At 27.4% G+C, this 24,241-nt stretch overlaps 2 protein-coding genes across 2 annotated transcripts; one reads left to right on the forward strand and one right to left on the reverse strand.

Annotated features, from left to right (window-relative positions):
• Window positions 1-1,026: 1,026 nt before the first annotated feature.
• Window positions 1,027-4,925, reverse strand: LOC132948859 (uncharacterized). Its single transcript, XM_061019537.1, has 3 exons — window positions 4,902-4,925; window positions 1,500-2,055; window positions 1,027-1,209 (listed from the first exon to the last, which is right to left on the reverse strand). The coding sequence occupies exons 1-3, from the start codon at window positions 4,923-4,925 to the stop codon at window positions 1,067-1,069; spliced, it is 723 nt and encodes a 240-aa protein (XP_060875520.1). The 3' UTR covers window positions 1,027-1,066.
• A 46-nt stretch (window positions 4,926-4,971) lies between these two features.
• LOC132948869 (uncharacterized) lies at window positions 4,972-23,813 on the forward strand. Its single transcript, XM_061019549.1, is given in 16 exon segments — window positions 4,972-5,291; window positions 6,142-6,666; window positions 16,619-16,796; window positions 16,907-17,137; window positions 17,210-17,336; window positions 19,131-19,192; window positions 19,280-19,318; window positions 19,431-19,524; window positions 19,593-19,671; window positions 20,042-20,232; window positions 20,400-20,463; window positions 20,465-20,504; window positions 20,641-20,820; window positions 20,981-21,117; window positions 23,221-23,443; window positions 23,505-23,813. Coding segments are annotated over 16 exon segments (2,799 nt in total).
• Window positions 23,814-24,241: the final 428 nt, after the last annotated feature.

Here is a 24,241-nt window from a genome sequence, read left to right on the forward strand (position 1 = left end):
TAGAAACTGAAACCACTAAACGGACTTAAATACTGACACTTGGCGGTTGTCGGGTTGTATAATATTAAATATTAAGCAAATATTATTATTATTATATAATATATATTATTAAGTATTTCACTTCTTTCTCGATCACGACTAGAACAATCGTACTCTCGACGTACTAACTAAAATAGGTGGTAGAATTTCTACCATAGAATATCATTTCTACCGTAGAAAGTAAGTGACAAGGTTAAAAATGTAAGCAATTTTGGTTGCTATTTTTAGACAATTTTTCCCTTTTGATGGGAATTATATATCATGTTGTTTTCTTATTATAACGAGTAGGGAGATACCGAAGCGTGATAAGAAATCTATACCAGCATAATATTATACCCACAGATATTTATATATTCGATGGTAATAATATCATGGTAGAGAATAAAAAATATATATAACCCATAGACATAATTATATTATTATTATTTTATATTATGTCTATGATATAACCACACAACCACATCGATCATTTTTGGAAATAAAACCCATTAGTACCTAGAATATTTATTATTTTTTTTTAAGGCGGGTCTTAGTGGCTATTATTTAAGGGGAACAATTTAGGCAATTTCTTATCTTGTCGTCGCCGCCCGTAATCTTTGTGTTAGTCGTAAATGATTATTAGTGTGAGTGCGGTCCTAAATATGTACCACCACCTTCCGCCCTATCTTACAGGTAGTACTGATACTGCGGGCGTATTTGCGAGTTGGGTCCGCGGTCGCTATCGCGTCTTTATCGTAAAACCATTGTGGGGATTTTAATGTTTTTATAATTACAATATTTACCGATAATAATTTATATTAGGGTTAATTATGATTTATGACTGTACTTGCCACTTGGATTTAGTTTTAATACATTACAATAATATAATATATAGTATAAGAAATAGGAATAGGTAGTATTTAAACATTTTAAAATTTTTACATTTAATATAATTTATTTTTTATCAAATACTTAATAATACATAATAATATTGAAGTCGTTATTTTAATTAAATATATTACATTATAACTACGAAAAAAGCTAAAAATTAATCTCTAATGGGTAAACCACGATTAAAACGGGAATCTAATATTTCATGTAACAAATGGTCATGGTAAAATGAAATCAACTGTTGCTGCATTCGTAGTTCGAAAAAAACGTCATCTCGTACAATCTTTTGGTACAACATACCTGAAAACGTAAATGAGAACGATATATGAAATATTTAGTGAATCAAGTAATATTGTAAAATGTATGTGTATAACACTGGATCCTCGTCAAAATGTGGCGGCAATAATGTAAGAATTATATTGTAAATTGTAAATAAAAAATGAATAACTACTGAAGCTGTACATTTTTCACGTAGTTATTAGCTTAGTACAAAATATTATTTTACTTGGTATCGCAAGTTATTCCACGATATTTTTACCATGACATTTTGACAGGATACCTATAAAACTATATAAGTATAATTTACGTACCTTTGGATGACCACACGACGAAATAACAGTAAGCTCTTTGTGTTATGTGTAGTTGTCCTTGTATTTGATAATAGTAATTATCATTTGTTTTTAAATTTAATTTTCCATCGATGACTGTCGCAAATTTCAATTTTCCATTTTGGATAGCATCTTCAGGTGTGAGATCTTTAATAGTGTATGGACATTTAATTTCTATGATACCATCGTCTTCGATTAGCCCGTCAGGACTTGCAGCCAAAAAATGATATGTTTTATCAACAAATAAACCAGCCGGTTTAATTTTTAAGTTGATCACTTTTTCGAAGGAAATTCTTGCTATAGGTTCATTTTCGATGCCATAGTTTGTCGATAAATTACCGGAAAATGTATTATATAATATACTTTTAACAGTATTTTTCCTTGACGTTGTTAATCGTAGTTTACAAACCTTTCCAAAATTTGAGGCTGTCAGTCGTATACTTCTCTCTACTTTCCATAGTTCGCTTTCAGACTGATTTTTCGTTGACTCTTCTAATGTTTTAATTTCTTCGTTAGTCTTTGATACACGCTCTACAAACTGAAAAAATATAAAATATATATAATATATTAATATATAACACTTAGGTATATCGGAGCTTATATTTATTGTTGGCAGGCCAAAGAAGGCGTTTATAAAAAATGTTGGTGCAAATGTACACCCTGCACCCCCCCCCCCCCCCCCCAATGACGCCCTGTTGTAGTACCTACTTTGTACTTTGACCTTCACTACCTTTGTACATAATATGTTATTGTGAATATTTACTTAATGATGGTATTTTTAATAACATAACTTAATATATTACAAATGATATTGTCTAGCAATAAAACATAATATATCATGTGATTACTATTACTAGGTATGTTTTAATATTATAAAATATTATATTTGACACTAGGTATAACTAAAACTAAACGATTTGAAGCTATTTTAGAATTTTACCGACCGAATTCCTCTCTTCTTAAGTACAGTATTGTTCGAATACTAGATATTGATACATACTAATAATTATATAATATTTTTATAGTATATAATTAAATAATAATTTTTTTGATGTTTTCACAGCCACAAAATGTTTTCTCTGAAAAAATTAGCCTATTGTGCTTGCAACGAATTAGAAAAGTTGGGTTACGACTATAAAGGACGCTGAAAATCGACGTAAAAATTTGTTGTCTAAGAGTATTGAAGTTTTTGAAGAACAAGAGAGAATATCTAAACAGTTTTTCCACTTTCGGTAAGTATAAAGACATTTAGACAGGATAATATATCATCTGTGCGGCCGTGTATGAATATAAAATATACAACTGAACAGCAAAAATATAATGTATTATTGTAACTCCATTTCCAAAACCTAACCACTATCGTTTATTTATTGTATGAATCGGTTGAAAAATATTAAAAATACATTGTCCCAATTTTTTTATAAGTATTTAAAGTTCAAATTTTAATTAAAATGTATTACTTTTAAAACTAAAAAATTATTTTGTAGTTAAAAATGTATAAAATGTTCAATAGCTAAGGATTGAAAAAATAAATTGAATAATATCATCAAATATACTGAGTTATGTATCGTAGGCTGGCCGCTGATCGTCTTCGCTCAGAATCATTTTTCGTGTACAATGAGTGTCAATGACATTAGGTATATCATCGAATTCAAATTTATCACCATCCATTACAATGGCTCACTTGTTGCCAAGTGCCCACTTGCCCACTTTTTCAGGTTTAAAGTCTGAGGTATAATTAATTGTAAAAATAAAGCCGGTAATAGGCGCATATGAAATATTATGCGCGTACTTTAATTGTCCAATGGGCAATGACCAATATAAAACATTTATAATTTAAAATTTATTTTCCAAGTACCTACCTTATATTTTATTTACCTTATTTAACTTCTACTAATTTTAGACTCTTATCGCTCCAAGTAATATATTGATTTTACAATAATATTAATTCTTTTTATTCATTGATTTTTTTTTTTTGTGTCTATCATCACTTTTTGAGGCCAAAAGTTTTAAAAAAAAACCAGGGGAAAAAAAGGTGGGCAAGTGGGTGTTGCTCTGCTGTACAGTAGGTTACAAGTGGGTCAATTTAATGTGTGGTGTTAAATATGAATTAAATGATATAATATCATTGCATACGAAAAACGATTCTGAACAGAGACCGAGCGGTTTGTCAGCCTAGGATATTTTATATAATATTTATATTGTTATTATTAAAACGGTAGTTAGTAAGTTGAATTAATATTATTTGCATATTATCATACTTCAATATTTGTAAATAATAATATAAATGAGAAATACAAGTACCAACGAATAATATTTTTAAATTACTACAAAATAACTAAATTCATTATTCTTGGTTACTTAATATGTAATTTCGTTCAATTTAGAACATAAAATAACTATAAAAAAACTATGTTTTTAAATTTTTTTTTTTTAGTTACAGAATAAGTTAATTACGTATAACCTTGTTTTACGTTTTCAATCCTTAGCTATAAAAGCTAAGCATTTTGTACATTTTTAACTATAAAATTTATAAATATTGTCAAAAATTGAACTTTGAATACTTATTAAAAAAATTTTAATTAACTATTTTTATTACTTTCAACTACCTTTGTAACAATATATTAGGAGCATTATAATACAGTTTCAAGACCCAACGAATAATATTTTATTGACATTTATACAAAAAAAACTAAAAATATTAAAAATTGAAAATGTTTTTAAAATGTATATATTTTGAAAATTTCGTCAAGTATAGAAATTGATAAAAACGCACATGGTGTAAATTTCAAGTATCTACAGTTATTCGTTTGTGAATTACACTAAAATAAGAAAATCTCTACATGAGAAATTGAGTGAATACCCGATGTTGTACAAATTTGAATTTAAAATTTAATCATTTTGCATCTTTCTGTATTTTATGAATTTTTTGTCAATTTTCCATAATATATTAATGGATATTTTGAATTTTATCGTAAATCAAATTATTATCAAATATATATCAAAAATTAAAAAGCGTTAAAAATTATTTATTTTGCTTTGGCAAATATATTTCTTTGGTAAGTAGGTTGTAGGTACTATACAGTATACGGTCTGTACGTATATTTACGGCAGTGGATGGGCTATTATAATTTTTATTAACCTAATATAATTAATAAACTTTCAAAATTGGTTTATCATAATGTTACCATGTAAGGTTAATGAAATAGATGTAAAAGTCAAATGTTTATGTTTATCAAATAATGAAAATAAAGTCTAGTCATCTTTTAGTGCATAAGGTTGTATTTCGAGACATTTTTCTTGATTTTTAGTGCATTGAAATATGCGCCCTAGTTATATAACACTTGAGTCATAATATTTTATTTTTAAAGTTCAAAAGCAAACTTTCCCAATTATAATACCATTCATGTATGCATAACATCGCCAAATTATTATTAATGTTTATTTTTTTTTCATGGCGCATGGATCTGCAGTTCAACTGTCGATTATGGAAGATGCTGCTGAGAATGGACATGTGCAGTGCATGTCGATCGTCGCAAGCCACGGGCATCCACAGTGGACGGCACGTACTTGCATTCTAGCAGCCTTCAACGGACAGCTCGAATGCCTCCAGTATGCACATGAACTGGGATGTCCGTGGGACGAGGAGGTTTGTAATTCAGCGGCGTCCAGCGACCAAATCGATTGTCTCGTCTACACACATGAAAATGGGTGTCATTGGTCTCAAAGAACTTGTATGTTAGCCGCGAAAAACGGCCACCTCCGAATTTTGCAGTATTTGTTAAATAACGGCTGCCCCTCTGACGAGTTTGCGTGCGTCGCCGCGGCGGAAAAAGGACATCTTGATTGTCTAGTGCAGTGGTGGCCAAACTTTTTTTTAACTCGGGCCATAAAAATTTTTTTTACTTTTAAGTCATCATAATTTTAGGTATAGGTATATAATTTTATAATTAACGACGTTTTTATTGTACTTAATAATTTTAATGACTTTATTTAATACTTAACTTAATAATTACTACAAATGAAAGAAAATTAAATCGGCTTACATTTCAAAAAATATTTTTAAATAAATTATTAAAACACATATAAAAATAAATATAAACTATACAAAATATCGTTTTACACTTACAAAACATATTTTAAAATGTAGCAAACTTCCGAACATTTGGAAAATCTTCTTCAGACAAATTTGTTGTTAGACATAATGAACTTTTACAATACACAACGTAATATTACATTAACTTTATATTAGTCCTGACCGAATAACGACAGATCACGATGGCTGTAGAAACTACAATGTAGATAAAATTGGTCGCGCAACGAGCACAGTAATATTATATGTTGTATTACTAGATATTGCTTTGCTACTAATATAATTGTAGTATTGTAGTTTCTACAGCCATGGTGATCGTATAAAAATAAGATAAGATACGGTAATGCTATTTATATTATTAAATTACATTGTAACAACAAAAACGCTACGATATGGCGATATGGGATTAAATATGAAAAATGTATACTGTATATTTTTAATTTTTTTTTTTACGTAAATGTAAAATATTATACTTCTTTCGCGGGCCAGATATTAAATGATGGCGGGCCGAAGTTGGCCCGCGGGCTGTAGTTTGGCCACCACTGGTCTAGTGTATCTCCATACAAATGGATGCGCTTGGAACCAGAAGACATGCCTTGTGGCTGCGATCAATGGCAATTTAGATTGCTTGCGATACGCCAGGGAAAATGGTTGTCCATGGACCGAGGAGGTTTGTGATGAAGCGGCAGCCGAAGACCACCTTGAGTGTCTCATCTATGCCCATGATAATGGGTGTCCTTGGTCTAAAATAACTTCTTGGCTGGCCACGAAGAATAGCCATCTCCGAATACTGCAGTATTTATTTAATAACGGCTGCCCTTCTGACCAGGATGCGTGTGTCGCCGCTGTGGAAAATGGCGATCTTCAATGCCTTATATTTCTCCATGAAAATGGATGCATGTGGGATGAGTCAACGTGCCGAATCGCGGCAATTTATGATGATTTGGAATGCCTAAGATACGCCAGGGAACAGGGCTGTCCATGGGACTCGGAGGTATGCGAGGAAGCGGCGGCAAGAGACCACCTCGAGTGTCTCATCTTTGCCCATGAAAATGGGTGTGTTTTGACCCCAAGGGCCATCAAATACCTTTTTTTTCTGTTATTTATAATTTTACAAAGCAGAGACCTGGGGGACCGCCCATCGAATTTTTTCATTAACCGTCTCTTACGCTAGTACAAAAAAATCGCCAAAGGAGCGCCACACGGGGCTCTGCTTTATAGTCTTAGATAGATAGGTACCTAACTAAATTATTTGAATTTGTTACCCTTTTTTCTATTATTTGTAGGAAACAGATTTTGGATATTTTGGATAATTATGGTTCCAAATTACTTTACTTATTTTCTAAAAATCAACAAGTGTCTTGTACTTTAAAATGCTAACAAGAAAGACAAATAAATTAAAAAATTTTCCCCTACACAACATAAAAAGAATTAGAAATTCGAATTAGTATTCAAAATTAAAATTGGACTACTAGAAGCAAGGCTGGACTTTAACGAGTTAATAAGTTAAATGTTAAGTTATTTCTAACTTATTAACTTAACTTACTAGTTCGTTGTTTTAATTAACTTAACTTTAGCTTAACTAATTTGTATCTACGTTAATTTAAAATCAACTTATACTATTTTTAATATTCATAATTAATTTTGAATTTTCATATTATCCAAATATTATTTATATATAAGTTATAAGTTTGTAAAATGTAGAAAATATTATTAGAAAAAAAGATATATTTAAGAATTTGGTACATATTTTTATAAATATAAACTTATATTATGTCGTATTAATTAGGTGCTATTAAATAATAATATAATATAATATTTGTTTAGTCGCCCGTATAAAGACATAAATATATACAAGCTCACAAAGCCCCAATTCATAATACCTACTTATTAAATTGGTACTCATTAGCTATTAGTTATTAGTTATTATTTATTAATATTTAATACCTACAATATTATTATTGTACGATAATCGTGAATTATGACCATTTCAATTTATACATTATACTTTATATTGTAATTGTATTACAAAAATACCTACCTATCTAATATTGGTGTAGGTTGTAGATATTGTAAGGATTTTGGTTTTTTCATGCCCAAAAAACTACCCACGAGTGAAGGGGAACACTTCTCTCGTGAACTACAAGCCGCACCGCGTGTATGCCCTAAGGTCAAGTCGGTGGAACTTGTAGGCTTTAAACACGCAGAGGTTATTGAAAACCTAAGATTTATATAATATAGGGAAGAGAGGTAACACTAATTAATAAAAATAAAACAATAAGATTAGATTTGAGGTAAACAGTTGATTATTGTATTTTACATGAGGCATGTAAATGTTTGAAATCCACCATAGGTGGATTGTCTACTTAATATGCTGTCGTACATTGTCCACGATCTGACCTAGTCAGATTGCTTACCAGGGTGGCTGATAAGCACTTACAGCGAGTTACACCAAAAATGAGATGGACAATCACAATTTTTTTGAGAGTTGTCATTTTTACAGGCAAGGAAGTGCCTTGGGGTCAGCTAGTATAATCAGTCTATTTTTGAAATTTTGATCGGACAAGTTGGGTGGGCTATACATTTTTTTTAAATTCGCCAAAAATAGAATTTTGATTTACTATTTTAGATTCTGAGCGAAGCGATGAATGTATTGATTCTACAATGATGTGTGTTTTTTTTTTTATTTTTTTATTTATTTTTTTATTTTTTTTTTTTATTTTTTTTTATTTTTGTGTCTGTCATCACCTTTTAGGACAGTAAAAGTGCTTGGATTTTCTTCAATAGTAACTTTTCTGATAGGAAAGTGAATCTAGTTGGTACTTTGGGGGGTCAAAAGTAAAAATTTCCCAGTAGTTTTCACAATACTGGCTAGGTCGCAACAATTTTTTTGCGGAATCGTGTTAAATTGGGGTTAAAAAAATAAAATCTTTTGTGTTACGAAAATGTGCGGAATCTGGTAGGTAATAAGGTATATTGTGCGAAATCGTGTGCCGCTCATATATATAACTATTAACTATATTAAAATTAACTTTTTCAACTGTACTATAGTTGAAACATTATTGTATATTTAATCGACAACAGTTTCCTCCAACTTTTAAAACTGTATGCGTGTCTAGACATCCAGAGATTGTTAACACGTTTAAGCTGCTAGTAGTCATCTATATGACAATTTACTATACAGTATATGCTATATAATATATAGGCAATAAACAAAAAATATTTGAACCCGACTACCTGTGTAATTTATGCATTCCTAAGCCGCTGAACCGATTGCGATAAAATTTGGTACAGATATAGATTAGAACTCGGGGAAGAAGATAGACTACATTTTGTCGTAAAAAGGTAAATAAGAGGTCCAACCCGGAGAAGTCCTCAAACAGGAATTTTGAGATTATTATTATAATTTTTTGTTTATAATTGGTTGCTATTGGTTTTAATAATAATTATTATTATTATTAATGCGATAAATCTGTGCATTTCAGTACAGATGTATCAAATTTAAACCACGGTTTGAGTGGATCAATTTTTTGAATTTTTTGATATTTTAGAGTTAAATTATACACTTTGCACTTAGAAAAATTATCCACTGAATAATTCACAGTAGAAAATGAGGGGTGAGGGTCGAGGGATCATCATTTGAAAAATAGAAGTAGGTATCTATTGTATCACAGCGGAACACTCTTTAAGTAGTTCAAACAATCCCAAGAAGTTGAAAATATAATATGTTTGTATACAGTTGTATCGTGAAGTGACATATTTTTTTGAATTTTTAGTTGTATATTTTTAATAAACCAAATGCATATATTATCAATATATTGCATATATAAATCCCAGCCCTATTAATAAGTAAATTATATCGGGAATCAATTCGTGCTTTGTACACTTCATTTTGAACAGGAAACCAATTCTATACTTCCCTAAATATGATTAATGAATGTATCCAACAAATGTAAAAAATGTAAAAAAATGTATTTTAAATAGTATTTTGTTACTACTTATATTTTTAGTCGCAGTTCGAGAAGAGATCGTATTATGACGCTCCTATTTACAAAACAAGTGCTCGTCGAGGTGTTCTTTCCACCACAGGCCATTCAACTAATTTTTTGATGTTTATGGACTTTTTGATTGATCGACCGAAAGATCATTGGATCAATCGAGGCACCGCTTGTTTGTGTCAGTTAGACAATTAAATGGTCCCCTTTTTGCATATGACTTAAGACATAAGAGTTAAGACCAAAAATAACGCTTTTTAGAAATATAAAAATTATAATTATATATGTATGTACGATCGATAATTACGGCTTAATTATATAACAAGAATCATTAAATTATATGCTTTTCATTTATAAAAATGTTTTTATTATCGAACAAAAAAATTACAATTTGAAAAACCTAAAATATTCTAATAAAATACAGTACCTACCCAATAATAATATGCGTGGTTGCACATAATAAAGAGGTCAACATTTGGTGTAAAATGAATTATTTACATAAAAAAAATGTATAGTATAAATACATCTCGGATAAACACTGCTAAGTGCTAAAATATGGGTTGGTCATAAAATTGTTGTTGATAATATTATAATAATATGATAATATTGTCATGTTTCTGTGCGACTATGTTAAAAAGACAAAAAGTATATCTGTATCATACGTTGAATTGTCGGTGATAGAACCGAAAAAAAAAGTTCAATGGTTCGATTCAAAAATTTAGCTATCCAATTTCAACAGCTATTTATTACCCATCTATCCAATAATTTCTATTTCTAGTTTTTTTAAGTTTTATTTCAGTTTATTTCGCTCTTTTTTACGTTCAATCATTAGTTGAAATCATTAGTAAAGGTTTTTTTTTAAGTTGGTATATAAAGACTTAAAAATAGTTTTATAAGCAACACAAAAGCTCATTCATTTTATAATACGGAACCTGTAGATATTAATAATATGATAAACGACGATAATATTTGCATACCTGATATTGCATTTTTAATTATACTATGTTTTTTCTCACCTGAAAAATTTGTTTTTAATAACTTAACTCATTTTTCACGTTCAACTGCCAATGGTAGTCATAAACAATTTTAAGACAATGGTATAAGCATTTATATTTTTGGACAGCTCAATATGCAAAACGCAATTTGCAATTATTTGCAATTAATTTGCAAACTATTGACAAGAGTTTGAAGTCTATCGGAAGAGTTGAGTTGGTGGGGCTGAGTGAATTTAGCCCCCCCCCCCCCAAACGAAAATGTCTTTTTGCGGCGTCCGTATCAATTTGCAATTAATTTGCAATTAATTTGCAAAATATTGACACTGGTTTGGAGTCGATTGGACGAGTTGGTGGGGCTAACTCCACTATCGTTATCTATATGGTCATTTGATTTAGAAATACACCAAAAACCAAAATCGATATTGTCGAAACCGATTTTGAATAAAAATTCCCGTTTTTTCTTAATTTTAGATTCTGAGCGGAGCGGTGAAGGTTTTGATTTTACAATGATGTGTGTTTTTTTTTATTATTTTATTTTTATTTTTGTCTGTCATCGCCTTTTAGAACAGTAAAAATGCTTAGATTTTCTTCAACAGTATCTTTTCTGATAGACAAGTGAATCTAGTTGGTACTTGAATCTAGTTGGTAAAAAGTGAAAATTTCCCAGTAGTTTCAAAAGCGCTGTGAAATACAAAAGAAAAATTAAGGAAAAACGGGAATTTTTACGCAAAATCTGTTTTCGAAAAAATCGATTTTGGTTTTTGGTTCAACTCTTAAACAAATGACCGTAGGAACATGAAATTTTGACTGAATGTTCATATTAGCATTTCTTGTGGAATTTGCATGTATCCAAAATTGGCCTGGCTGTTTTTTAAGCGGAATTTACAATCACAGTATTGAATGTAGAGATCTACAATTAAATGGTTTCGTGATAGGTGGTTATCAGATTTAAAATAATTATCTTTAATATCTACATGGAAAGCAAATAGGTGTACAATAGCTGTTGTTTCGTTTGTAACTGGATCTGAATAAGCTTAGTTATTAAGCTCATGCGAAATAATATTAATGTACTAGGTATGTTAGGTGACGTTATTATGACGACAGAATTACACTATCAGAGCATAAGCTAGTGCTATAACTATAATTACAAAGTTTAATAAATAATAACTACCTACTAAATACTAATGGTATTTTCATATCAAAAAAGCAGGTAAATATATGTCGCTCAGCTGTACAGTAGGTTACTAGTGGGTCACTGTTATGAATGGTATTAAATTTGAATTTAATGACATAATATTATCATTGTATACGAAAATTGATTCTGAGCGAAGACGATTTGTCTTGTTGAATTAATATAATAAAATTACAAAAAAATAGCTAAAATCGTTCTTCTTCGTTATTTTATACCTATGCAATTTTGTTCTGCAAATTTGAACTTAAAATAACTATAAAAAAACTGTGTTTATATATATTTTTTAGATTTATTTGTTACAGTTTTAAGTACTTACCTATATAGGTAACCTTCTTTTACATTTTCCAACCCTTATTTGATTTGCACATTTTATAAATGTTTAACTATAAAATCATTTTAGATTCTGAGCGAAGCGATGAATGTATTGATTCTACAATGATGTGTGTTTTTTTTTTTATTTTTTTTTTATTTTATTTTTTATTTTTGTGTCTGTCATCACCTTTTAGGACAGTAAAAGTGCTTGGATTTTCTTCAATATTAACTTTTCTGATAGGAAAGTGAATCTAGTTGGTACTTTGGGGGGTCAAAAGTAAAAATTTCCCAGTAGTTTTCACAAGCGACGTGAAAAACAAAAGAAAAATTAAGGAAAAACGAGAATTTTTACGCAAAATCTGTTTTCGAGAAAATCGATTTTGGTTTTTGGTGTAACTCTAAAACAAATGACCGTAGGGACATGAAATTTTGACTGAATGTTTATATTAGCATTTTCTATACACCATAAAATTTACAAAATATTTTGACTCTTTTTGAGCTGTTTACGGCCATTGTCAGTTTTCAATTTTTTTAGTTTTTTTTTTCTATAAATATCAATAAAATTTTATCTGTTGATGAAAAAAGCTTGAAAATTTAATAGAAGGCTCCTAGGTTATTGTTTCAAAGGCAGATGAAAAAAATTAAAAATCCTTAGTCACAGTTTTTAATTATAAGCATTTAAAGTTCAAATTTTGACAAAATACGGAAAAATCACGAAAAATAGCAAATTATTTTGAGTTGAGAATTCATAAAAATTTTTCTTTTTAAATCTAAGATTTGAAAATGTAATATAAGATTACTCATAAGTTTGTCTACCTTTATCAAAAAAAAAATGTCTAGAAGAAACTTAAATTAAATTTTTATGAGCGTCTGAAATTTATATTTTTACAACATTTGATATTTACTCGATTTCTCATGTAACAATTTTCTTATTTTATTGTAATTAAAAAACGAATGACTGTAGATCCTTGAAAATTTCACTGAATGTTTATATTAGCATTTTCTATACACCATAAAATGTTGAAAATATTTTGACTCTTTTTGAGCTGTTTACGGACATTGTCAGTTTTCAATTTTTTTAGTTTTTTTTTCTATAAATATCAATAAATTTTTATTTGTTGTGTAAAAAAGCGTGAAAATTTAATATAAGGCTCCTGATATATCGTTCTAATAGCAGTTGAAAAATATTAAAAATACATAGGCACAATTTTTTTTTATAAGAATTTAAAGTTCAAATTTTGACAACATTTATCAAATTTAGAATTTATTAATTATTTCGTGGTTAAAAATGTATAAAATGTTTAACTTTTATGGCTAAAGATTGAAAATTTAAAACAAGGCTCCGAGTAAATAGGTTATATATAAATTACTTTATTCACAATAATATCATCAAATATACTTGGTAAAATCATAGGCTGACTGACTGTTTTCGCTCAGAATCGTTTTTCTTATACAATGATATTATATCATTGAATTCAAATTTAACACCATCCATTACAGTGACCCGCTTGTAACCTACTGTACAGCAGAGCGACATCCACTTATCCACCTTTTTGAAAATAGAGTTCCTATTATTTGCTAACTATTTGCTAAATACCAGTGTTTGTTCCGGCACACCTAAATAACAAAAAATCATAACTTGCAAAAATGATTTGCTAATTTTTGGAATAAACTTTGTAATATTTGTTAATTATTTGCTAACTTTTGATATGGGTTTGGATCGTATCATGTAAATCAGGTCGGTCAAGTTCATGGAAGTTCTTTTGTAAGTAGCTTTTTTTATTATATACAGACCAACTAAGAAATGATTTTCCCTAATTGTTATAATGGAAAACATTATTTTTTAGTTGGATTTTTCGGAATAAAGTTATAATACAAAAATATGCACACAGATTCACGTCTTATTCAGCTAGTAAATATACATAAAATAACTTGTCCTGAATGATTCATAATTGCCTAGTTGGAACCACCGATCTATGTGTATGACATTTGGTCAATAGTTTCGTTTTATGATGTAGATGTTCACTAAGAAAAATTTTTCAAAAATTCACATTTTAAATAAGGCCCCCAAACAAGGATTTTGAAATTCATGGTGGAAATCAAATTTTATTTTATTTATAAATGGTTTCCGTTGGTTGCATATTTTAAACAATATTAATTCGCCCCCATTGGGCTGTCTTTTTAACGTTATTTTTTATTATAATATTTGGTTAAATAATATTTTAGCTTATAGACGCAAATACTACTCTATTCATTTTGATATAAATCTTAGAGATTGTATTTAGAGATATCAGAAAAGTTTAGAGAGTCTAACTAAATACTTTAAAAAAAATATACCAAGTGTCAAATCTAATCCATGACTTGCGGTTGCCCATTAAAGTCAAATTATTTCACAAAGCTAGGTACCGATTTTCCCATAAATTGAGGTACACTAAAAAAAAAATACACCTCTAGTGCTATATTTGCTCATTTTTTCCAGTGTGAATTCGGGTTCTACAACGGGTTCTATAAATGAAAGTTAAATTGAATTTGTAATTTAAAGATTTTATTCATAAACCTAACTTAACCTTACACTTCATCACCAAACACATGACGCAAATATTTTTTTTTAAATTCATAATCCGTAATGGCCAGTTTGTGGCAATCATGCCATGTGATGGTTTAAGTATATCTTAAACCGTGTACCATGTATAGACAATATATATTGGATAGGTCATCTCTATATTAAACACCCATGGGGCAGCATTCCCGAAGTTTCAGTATATGCCCCAGCAATACCATAGTTAGCAGTAGTAACCAATAGGTAACCATTCTGACTTTTCACTATATACTAATACTTGTTATCAAATAAATATTATTTTCTATTTGAATTTTGAATCATTTGAAATTTTTAAGTTTAAACAGAAGTATATTCACATATTGTTTCCAATGATTATAATGGTACAATAATTATAACTTTAAATAATTTATAATTTTTTTTAAATAAAAAAAAAATAAAATATGTCTTGTTAGTGGTATAAAAATATATTACCCCATAGTCTAACATTCAGAAACCCTTATGGAAGGCTGATGGCCTATCCATTATGTATTATCTATGGTACCTACCATGTTATTTTATCATGCTACTTTAGGGTTTCGTTTCTTATCAAACTACTTACCCATCTTCTCTTAGATCATATACTATGGATGTAGCCATCGAGCTTATTCTTGAAGCCAAAATAATCTAGAGCCCCGACTGTTTGTGCGCATGCGCGTAAATCTGATTGGTTATATTTTTATATTTAGTCTGATAACTGATAAGTGATAACGTAATATTAATTTATTATCAGCCATTTACGCATGTGCAGTAACCAAGGCTCAACCTTTTTCAGTTATTTTCGCTTCAAATCTAATACACAAGCATATACCGAGTGACGACATCCATAGTATATGATTTAAGCATCTTCTCGTGTACGCCGGTCACTGCTTGAGTGATAACGTATTAACCATAGGAATGGTATTAACCTTGGTGACTGATTATGTGATAAGAGAACGGTTCCTAGAGCCACGTCTCCAGACGCTTTTATTTCTTAGATAACTGAGAATTATAAAGATAATAAATTAGTCTGCATTTAATCCACGCTTCACATTGGTTTCCTAATGATTCTCATACTCTTCAAAGAGAAATTATTCATTTATGTGGCGAACTGAATCCGATATTTTGGCGAAAAAAAGATTATTATTTATGTTATTTTATCTATTACTTACTGTTACTAGTTGCCCTACTAGTATTTACATGTACGATGATTCCTATAAGTGTTACACATTGGTAGGTTACCATACTCCTATTAAATATTGCCACCTATTCCTATTAAAATTAATATTTTTATGTTTTTATTTGGTATATTAAGAATACGTTAATAATTTATTCATTTTTACTATGATTTATGGTTAGGTACTTATATTTTTAATCATGCCTACATATTTATTTTTTATTTTTCTTTAATATATTTGAAATATATGACACTTGTTTGATTTAATCGTATGCCAACCATCTTGTGTAAATTTAATATAGAATAATTTTTAGGTTATTGTTATTATTTTTCATGGGTGTAGATATTTTAAACATGGAAAATTTATTATTGTGTTGAGTACAGTTTTGATTATCAATATAGGTAAACATGTTTTTAACACATATAAAAATAGAGTCTATACATGATTGAAATATCAAACATAATATCATATTGTTTATTTTAAATGTTTACTTAAGTAAAAAATATAATGTCGATTTAATCAGGTAAATTAGTACTGTGTTTAGGTACATTTAATATATTGTACCTGCAACTATAATATCTAATGTACCCTTAATGTATCAGCTAATACGTTTTAATGAATACAACATTCTATATTCTAAAATGTGTGTAATAAATAAATGATTAGACTAAATATGTTCTCAATACTGCTTTTAAATTGTTAAAATAAAATTAAATATATTTTAATTTAAAACTATAATAAAAATATTTTATTTATTATAGTCTTAATACTGATTGCAAGACCGAGGTTGATGAAGAATTTGAGGAAGGAGAAATTGTTGAAGAAGATGATACTGAAAAGTTTGAATCAACTGCTCAAAATACAGAACTTTTAGTATCTAATAAAAATCTTTTTGTAGAAAATGTGAGAGAAAAATGCTCCAAACCTCTGTTGGAAGTGGTAAGCAACAATGCAACTAAGCAACAAAATAAACTATAATTTATCACATGTATTAATATATTTCATTTATACAAAAATAAATTTAATGTGTATGTATTTATAACTATAAGGAACAGAGACCTCATCAGATGTCTCACAAACAAATGGTACATAATCCTTTACCTACACATTTTTCAAGATTTAATAACAGTAGGCCTAGACAGAACTGGATTCCAAGAAATAAAAGGACTATAATCAAACAAAATGTCGACAATCAAATGAATAATGACATATCTTGGAGTAAAAAAAGTAAATTTGACCACATCGATAAAAAACAACCCATTTTAAGAAATTATCAAAATGTAAGTGATTATTTTAAATGTTATAATAAATTCACGTTTTATTATTTTCTAATTATTTATTTTACGTCACAGGGGTTAAGTATTGAAAGAAAAAATTATGATACACCTATGGAGGCTGGCAATTATGAAGAAATAACAAATGTTAGAGGAACCAATAGTCCCAACGCTTCAAACTTTGAGTCATTTCCACAAGAATTTGGTAAATGAATATTGTTTTATCTATCATAATATTTGACCTATAATATGATTAATTGATTGTGTTAGTGTTATCAAAAATATAATAATGTACTAATTAGCAAGGCTGGGTATTAACGAGTTAAAAAGTTAAAGTTAATTTAATTTTAACTTTTTAACTTAACTAGTAAGTTTTGGCTTTTCAGTAACTTAACTGTTAACTTACTAAATTTCTGTTTTGATTAACGTGAAATTAACGAATTAATTTTTCCTTTTAAAAAATAAGTTAAGTTAATTTATTTTGTTTTTAATTTTATTATATTTCACTATTTCAGTCAATTTCGTTTTCATGTCAAAAAATATTTACTGTGAATTGCTTAAAGTTAAAAATTTATATCATTTGAATCTAATTTACATGGAAATACTGTTTAAGGTATAAACACTATAGTCTAGTTTTTAGTTTTGGGTTGGAAAAAAATTAAGTACGCTAGCGTAATATAAACAAATTAACTTAATAAAAAGTTAACAAAAAGTGTGTATTAACTTTTAACTTAACTGAGTTTACGTATAGTTAAATTAACTTTTAATTTTTAACTTTTTGTTATTGGTGCATATTAACTTAAATTAACTGAGTTTAAAAAAATCATTAACTTGCCCCCAAGTCTTGCTAGTTAGTAATTATTTGCAGATATATTTAATATTTGAGAAAAATAAAAAATGTAACATCAATAATTATGTTTTATTTTAAGTGGCTATCATATTAAAATCAATTTATATTTAAATATTTAATAAGTGTCAAGTCAATATACATTTATTGATCACTTTAAGATATATAATCAAGGCTGGGCATTAACGAGTTAAAAGTTAAAATTAAGTTATAACATTAAGTTAATTTTAATTTAGTTAATTAACTCGTTACTTTTATTTCAAATTAACTTTTAACTTAATATATTATTTTTTTTTCAAGATTAATGTATTAAGTTCAAGTTAATTTTATTTCAAAAATATCTAAATTAAGTTAATTTTCGTCCGAAGAATAATGCAAATTTTTAATGTAGAAAAACTATCTAATAAACCATATTATTTGTCTGGTATTTTTTATTTTTGTAAATTAGCAAATTTTAACTTTACTTAAGTAAGTTAAGTTACTTTTTTTTCAAAGTTAACTTTTAACTTAACGAGTTAACGAAAAAAAATACGAGTAACTTTTAACTTAATTTAATTATTTTAAAATAACTTAACTTAACGAGTTAAAAAAAATCATTAACTTGCCCAGCCTTGTATATAATCACATTTTATAGAAGTTTTAGATGTTTGTAAATGTAAAGTCGTGTATGAATAATTATTATTTATCCTAGAACCATTAAGACTTTATGTTTAATTATAAAACTTTTTAACATTAATATTTTTTAGAGTTTTGTTCTTTGAAAAAATTTAACGGTAGAGGAAGACAAATGCATGGTGTCAATAAGGGAAGAATCAGTAGAGATACGGATATAAAACAACAGGAGATTATTGGTTTAGGCATAGAAAATAAACAATATTATGTCAAAAAAAAAATAAGGAAATATTTTCCTAGAGAAAATTGTTTTAAGGTAATATTTGATGAATAATGCATAATAATTAAGAGTTTTATTATTTCATTGATAGTATTTTATTTTACAGGATGATAATTGTGCCTATCAAAGACCAAACGGTCACAAAATGAAACTCTGTAAATTGTATTTAAACAGATCTTGTACTAGAGGGAATCAGTGTACATATATGCATAGTGATTTTCCATGTAAACATTATCATACTGGTAAAAATTGTTATTCAGGAAAATATTGTCGGTTTAGCCATGCCAAAATTGATAATGATAAAAAATATATATTTCAGAAGGTAATAATAAGCAATTTCATTGTTTTAATGTAAACAATCAAATGCAACATAAAATAATATTAATTTACATGTATTTACATATTTTAGTTATTTGGAAAATTATGTGTCAATCCTGAGTATATACAGGTAACTTAGTAAATTCTTCGTTTTTTTTTTTTAATTTAAATTTTACTTTACTTTTTATAATATTTTTGGTTTATTCTATAAAATAAATTTATAGTTGATGTTTTATTTTCAGAACAAATTTGAAAAGAAGAGAGCATACATTTTTGATCTCAAAAATGTAGGTCCTAAATTAAAAAGCACTGAGAAAAACTCAGATAAATATCCAGGTAACTTACAATATCATCTGTGATATAATTATTAAATATGTATTAAAACCATAAAATTGTTATTCTAGAGGGTAATCATAACAACAATAGTTGTACTCCAATACCGCAATCACCTTCACAAGATGCGCCTATAGTTGATAACACTTTGTAAGTATAATTTAAAATCTTGGATGATAGGTGAGTTGATAGTTATATGGCCTAACTATTGGTGAAGCCAATCATAATTAGGTATAGAGGTCTCCTACAGTTCTGATACTAAATTAAAATAGGTAACTATAAATAATAGTAAAATATAGCTTAGTAAATTCACTCACATAATTTTAATTTATTTTAAATAGTTCAAAACATTTTTGTTTCAAATTATGCAGTTAGAGAGATAATTTATTTATATAATCCTTACCTAACAAACATATATAATATTAGTAACATAAAAATATAATTTGTGGTTTTCGTGAAATTAATGAACTAAACAATTACTGAATATGCTTCAAAATAATCGTTCTGTTTATAAATCTAGGAAATATCAAAAATACAAATACAATGATAGAAACAAAACAGGAAAACAAGAAAAGGAATTTAGTAAAGAACAAAGAGAAGAAAGGCAGAAAGAATGGCAAATAGTAAAAAACAGACAATGTATAGATGATTTGTTCACGCAGACCGTTTATCCTTCATTCGATGACCTATATCATAAAAATGAAGTAAACGGCAAGTAAAAATTTAAATAAAAGTTTATTTATTTTTACTGAATAGTAGTTATAATAGATATTATGATATTTAGTTTTATTTTGTTAATTAATAATGTAGTGTTTTTAAATTTTATTTGGGAACACAAAATGTTTGGTTTTATAATTTGTTATATAAATTTTTTTTAGAACTTATTATTGATGAAGAAAAATTCCAAAATGACGACAATTATCAATTTGAATTGTTACCAAAAAAAACAGCTTTATAATCATACTCAATCACAACAAAAAAATGTAAATTTTATATTTAATTTATTGATATAAAGTGTTTATTTTTGTATACCTAATATCATATATAAAACATGTTTATCTTATTACTATTATAACTTATGTTATTATGCTAATTATTTGATTAAAATATTATTTACAGTTTAATGAAATAGATATGAGTCACGATTATTTTAGTCAAGAGGAAAATTATTCAAGTGATTTTTCAGAACATTTGATTTCAAATTCTATAAATAATTCATTAAATATTTTACAAAATGAAGAAAAAGAACTATCATCAACATGTTCTTCATCTAAGTCAAATTTATCAAAAGTGGAACAAGTATTTATGTTTTATTATTAAATATATTTAGGAAACTACTTAATAATAATATAACTTATTATACTAATATACTTGTATAACACATTATGTAGTTTCTTAAAGTAAAACATAGTATTATTATATTTTGCTATTAAATATTTTATATTTTATTATTTTAAAGGTCAATATTGATGAAGCCGATAGTGATTATTTGGCTAAACTCCCCAGTATAATATCAAGTGTTAATAAATCGACTATAGGAATTCAACCGTCTCTAATAGAAATGGCTTATGATTTTGAAGAAACTATTCAAGATGAGTAAGTTCTATATTTTACTTTTATAAATTTATATTGAATTGAGTTAAAATAAGGATTAGTATTTTAAAACAGTCAAGTTTTTTTAGTAGTAGTTACAAATATTAAAATGAAGAAAAGTAGGTGACTGCTCTGATGTAGGTACAGTAGAAGATGTGTGTATTATGTCATTGAGTAAGCACTGTAATAGATGTGTTAAATTGTAATTCAATGTAATTCAATGATAAACCATTATACAGTATGAAAAACGATTCTGAGCACACATTCTAAATTTTTAGAAGTCATGTTTGGTAAACAATTATATTCATAACCAATATTACAATTTTAACAAATATGTATTTTAGATTCTGAGCGAAATGATAAATGTATTGATTTTCTATTTCAGCAACTTTTATAGTACCAAATCATGGTAGGCAAATCTATCTAGTTGGTAATTTGGCGTAAAAAATAAAACATTCCTCTTAGTTTCCAAAAGAGTCCAAAAGCAAACAAAAAAAGATAGAAAATTGGGTACCTACCGCTCTCTTATGTATTGGGTAACTGTGGAATGGGTAACTGTAATGGATTTGTTAAATTTGAATTCAATTATAAATAATAGCATTTGAAAAATGATTCTTAGTTATTACTTAGTATATTTTATGATATTATTGTTATTAACATGATTTATTTTACTATTAATAATAGAGAAGGTTAAATCAATTTTTTCCCAAAACATTGATCTTGAAAATGTCATTATGTTTATATAATAAAATAATAGGTATACTTTAAAAGTTTCAAATATTAATAATATTTTTAAATTACAACAAAATAAATAAAATTTTTACTTTTTATTTAAATAACTAATTTATTCCAAATTTAAACTTGATTATTTAAGAAAAAAATTGTGGCCATTATTTTTCAAATTTTTTGTTCCTATATGAACAAACTACTTACAAGTAACCTTGTATTAAATTTTTAAAGTTTTTGATCAAGAAAAATTATTTATCAGCAATAATTTTAAAAAAAAATTTTAAAAAATCGAAAATATGTCAACAACTTTTTATGCAAATAATTTTGTAGTTATAAATGTACAAAATGTTCAATTTTTATAGCCGGAGATTAAACATTTAATAGCTGTAAGGTTTCTCTTTATTAGTCGTCCATACTGTAACTAAAAAATCTAAATAATTTATAATCAGAGTGATTTTTATAGACATTTTAATTTCAAATTTGGATAAAATTAGATATACTAACAAAAAATAACAACTAGTTATTTTGTTATTATTTAAAAGTATTATTCGTGGGTACTGAAACTTTTAAAGTACCTATATTATTATAATTTATACATTTTGAAATATTAGGTTTCCGGTCAGAATGTATTCAACCTACTGCATGACTAATGCTAATATAAATCATTTTTAATAGCAATAATATAAAATATACTTAGTAAAATAGGCTGACAAAATATGGCTCACTCAGAATTATTTTTTGTATACAATGATTTTATATAAAATACATTTTTTCTTAGTGAATATAATAATATATAAAATAAAAGTAGTTTATACCTATAGACGGAGGATGATGGTAGTTTGCGCGGTGAATGTGGATAACACTTATTGTGTTGTTTCACATTTCTGTGTATGTGTATGTTCATAGACTACACATCAGATTGTGCATAATTAAAATCAAAAACATCATAAATACGTATTTATTGTATTATTTATGAATAAACTTGTATCAAGTCTTGTTTATGGGGTGCCGTCAATAGACTTCCCCTACACGTCAATAAACTTTCATCCAATTTACTCATTATTTAACATGTAAATACAGATTGTAAATATAAAACTTATTCAATAAAAAAAAAGTCTTACTTTTACCTTGCATGGTTTTTAATTTCAATGTTTTTGTTATATTAAGTTATTATAATAATACAACACGCAGTTTTCCGTCACCACACTACCCAACTACGCTAGCCGTATATACTCCGTCTATTACTATAAATGTCTATATAATGTGTCTATATGTATTTTTCAACATTTTATTATTGATTTGTGTTATTTTAATCAAAAAATAATTATTACTTCTTTATTTTGTATAAATATTTATAACAGTTTTTTTTTATTGCAGAATAAGTAATATTGAAGAATTTCCAACTAGTTCTAAGTATAATTATAGTTGCGCCATAAAATTGGGAAAATCAGATATAGATCTAAGACAACTAACATATAAATTCCCCATTACAACAGCTACTGAGATAGAAGCTTCTATTGATAGTCATCCACCAATAAAGTATCATTTATTACCAGTTGAAGTTCCTGTACAGGACTACTCTACAACTCAACTTAATATGGTAGACAAAATTAACATTGTTTTAGTTGAACTATTTATCCAAATTTACATATTTTATATAGATCGGAATTGACGATCCACGGCATAGATATGGTATAAAAGCAGCAAGAAATCTAAAGTTTATTCAAAATGTTCCTGAAACTGTTAGTGCAGTTACTGTCAGACCAGAGGCGACACCTAAAAAAATTGTTAATCGAGATCCTAGAAAACGACCACACGACATACTTTTAAAATCAGTTATTCAAGCTCCACTTCTACAAACACCATACCCTACGGATATTGATATGAGATATATTCCCCCGCAAATTATGGCTATAAAGCCTATGATAAGTGGTCCAAGCAGAGAACTGGAGAGCCTAAGCAAAGAATAAATAATATGTAAAAATTTTTAATTTTAACTATAAGTAATATGTAATTTATTTTTTACTTAATGTTATATAGTTTACTTTTCTTAAATTATCTATACTTGGGCTTATATATTCAGAGATGTTAATATAATCGTTTATTGTTTGAACTACCTTGTTTAAACAGTGAAATTAGTCGTGTTTGTCTTAAATTGATTTAAATTTTTTTGGAATATCCTGATGAAAGTGAAGGGTCAAAAAATATGTTCTTGGGAAGTGTTGGAAGTGGCCAACTACTGTAAAATATGTATCTTTATATTTTAAATGTTAAACCACAGTTGGAAAATAAATATATTATTATTATTATTATTTTATTATTATTTTATTATTATTAAAGGAACATGTATAAACTCAGAAATGTTTTTAAGAACATAATTATTAAGATCACACGTATA

This window comes from Metopolophium dirhodum, chromosome 1, assembly GCF_019925205.1.
Source record: "Metopolophium dirhodum isolate CAU chromosome 1, ASM1992520v1, whole genome shotgun sequence".
NCBI lineage: Eukaryota > Metazoa > Arthropoda > Insecta > Hemiptera > Aphididae > Metopolophium > Metopolophium dirhodum.

Excerpts from the sequence above, each read along its gene's own strand:
- LOC132948859 (XM_061019537.1), bottom strand. The coding sequence starts at position 4,925 with ATGAATGGTATTATAATTGGGAAA. Across the intron at positions 2,056-4,901 it reads ATGGTATTATAATTGGGAAA|TTTGTAGAGCGTGTATCAAA; the intron begins GTTTGCTTTTGA and ends ATATTTTTTCAG. Across the intron at positions 1,210-1,499 it reads CGTCGTGTGGTCATCCAAAG|GTATGTTGTACCAAAAGATT; the intron begins GTACGTAAATTA and ends TTACGTTTTCAG.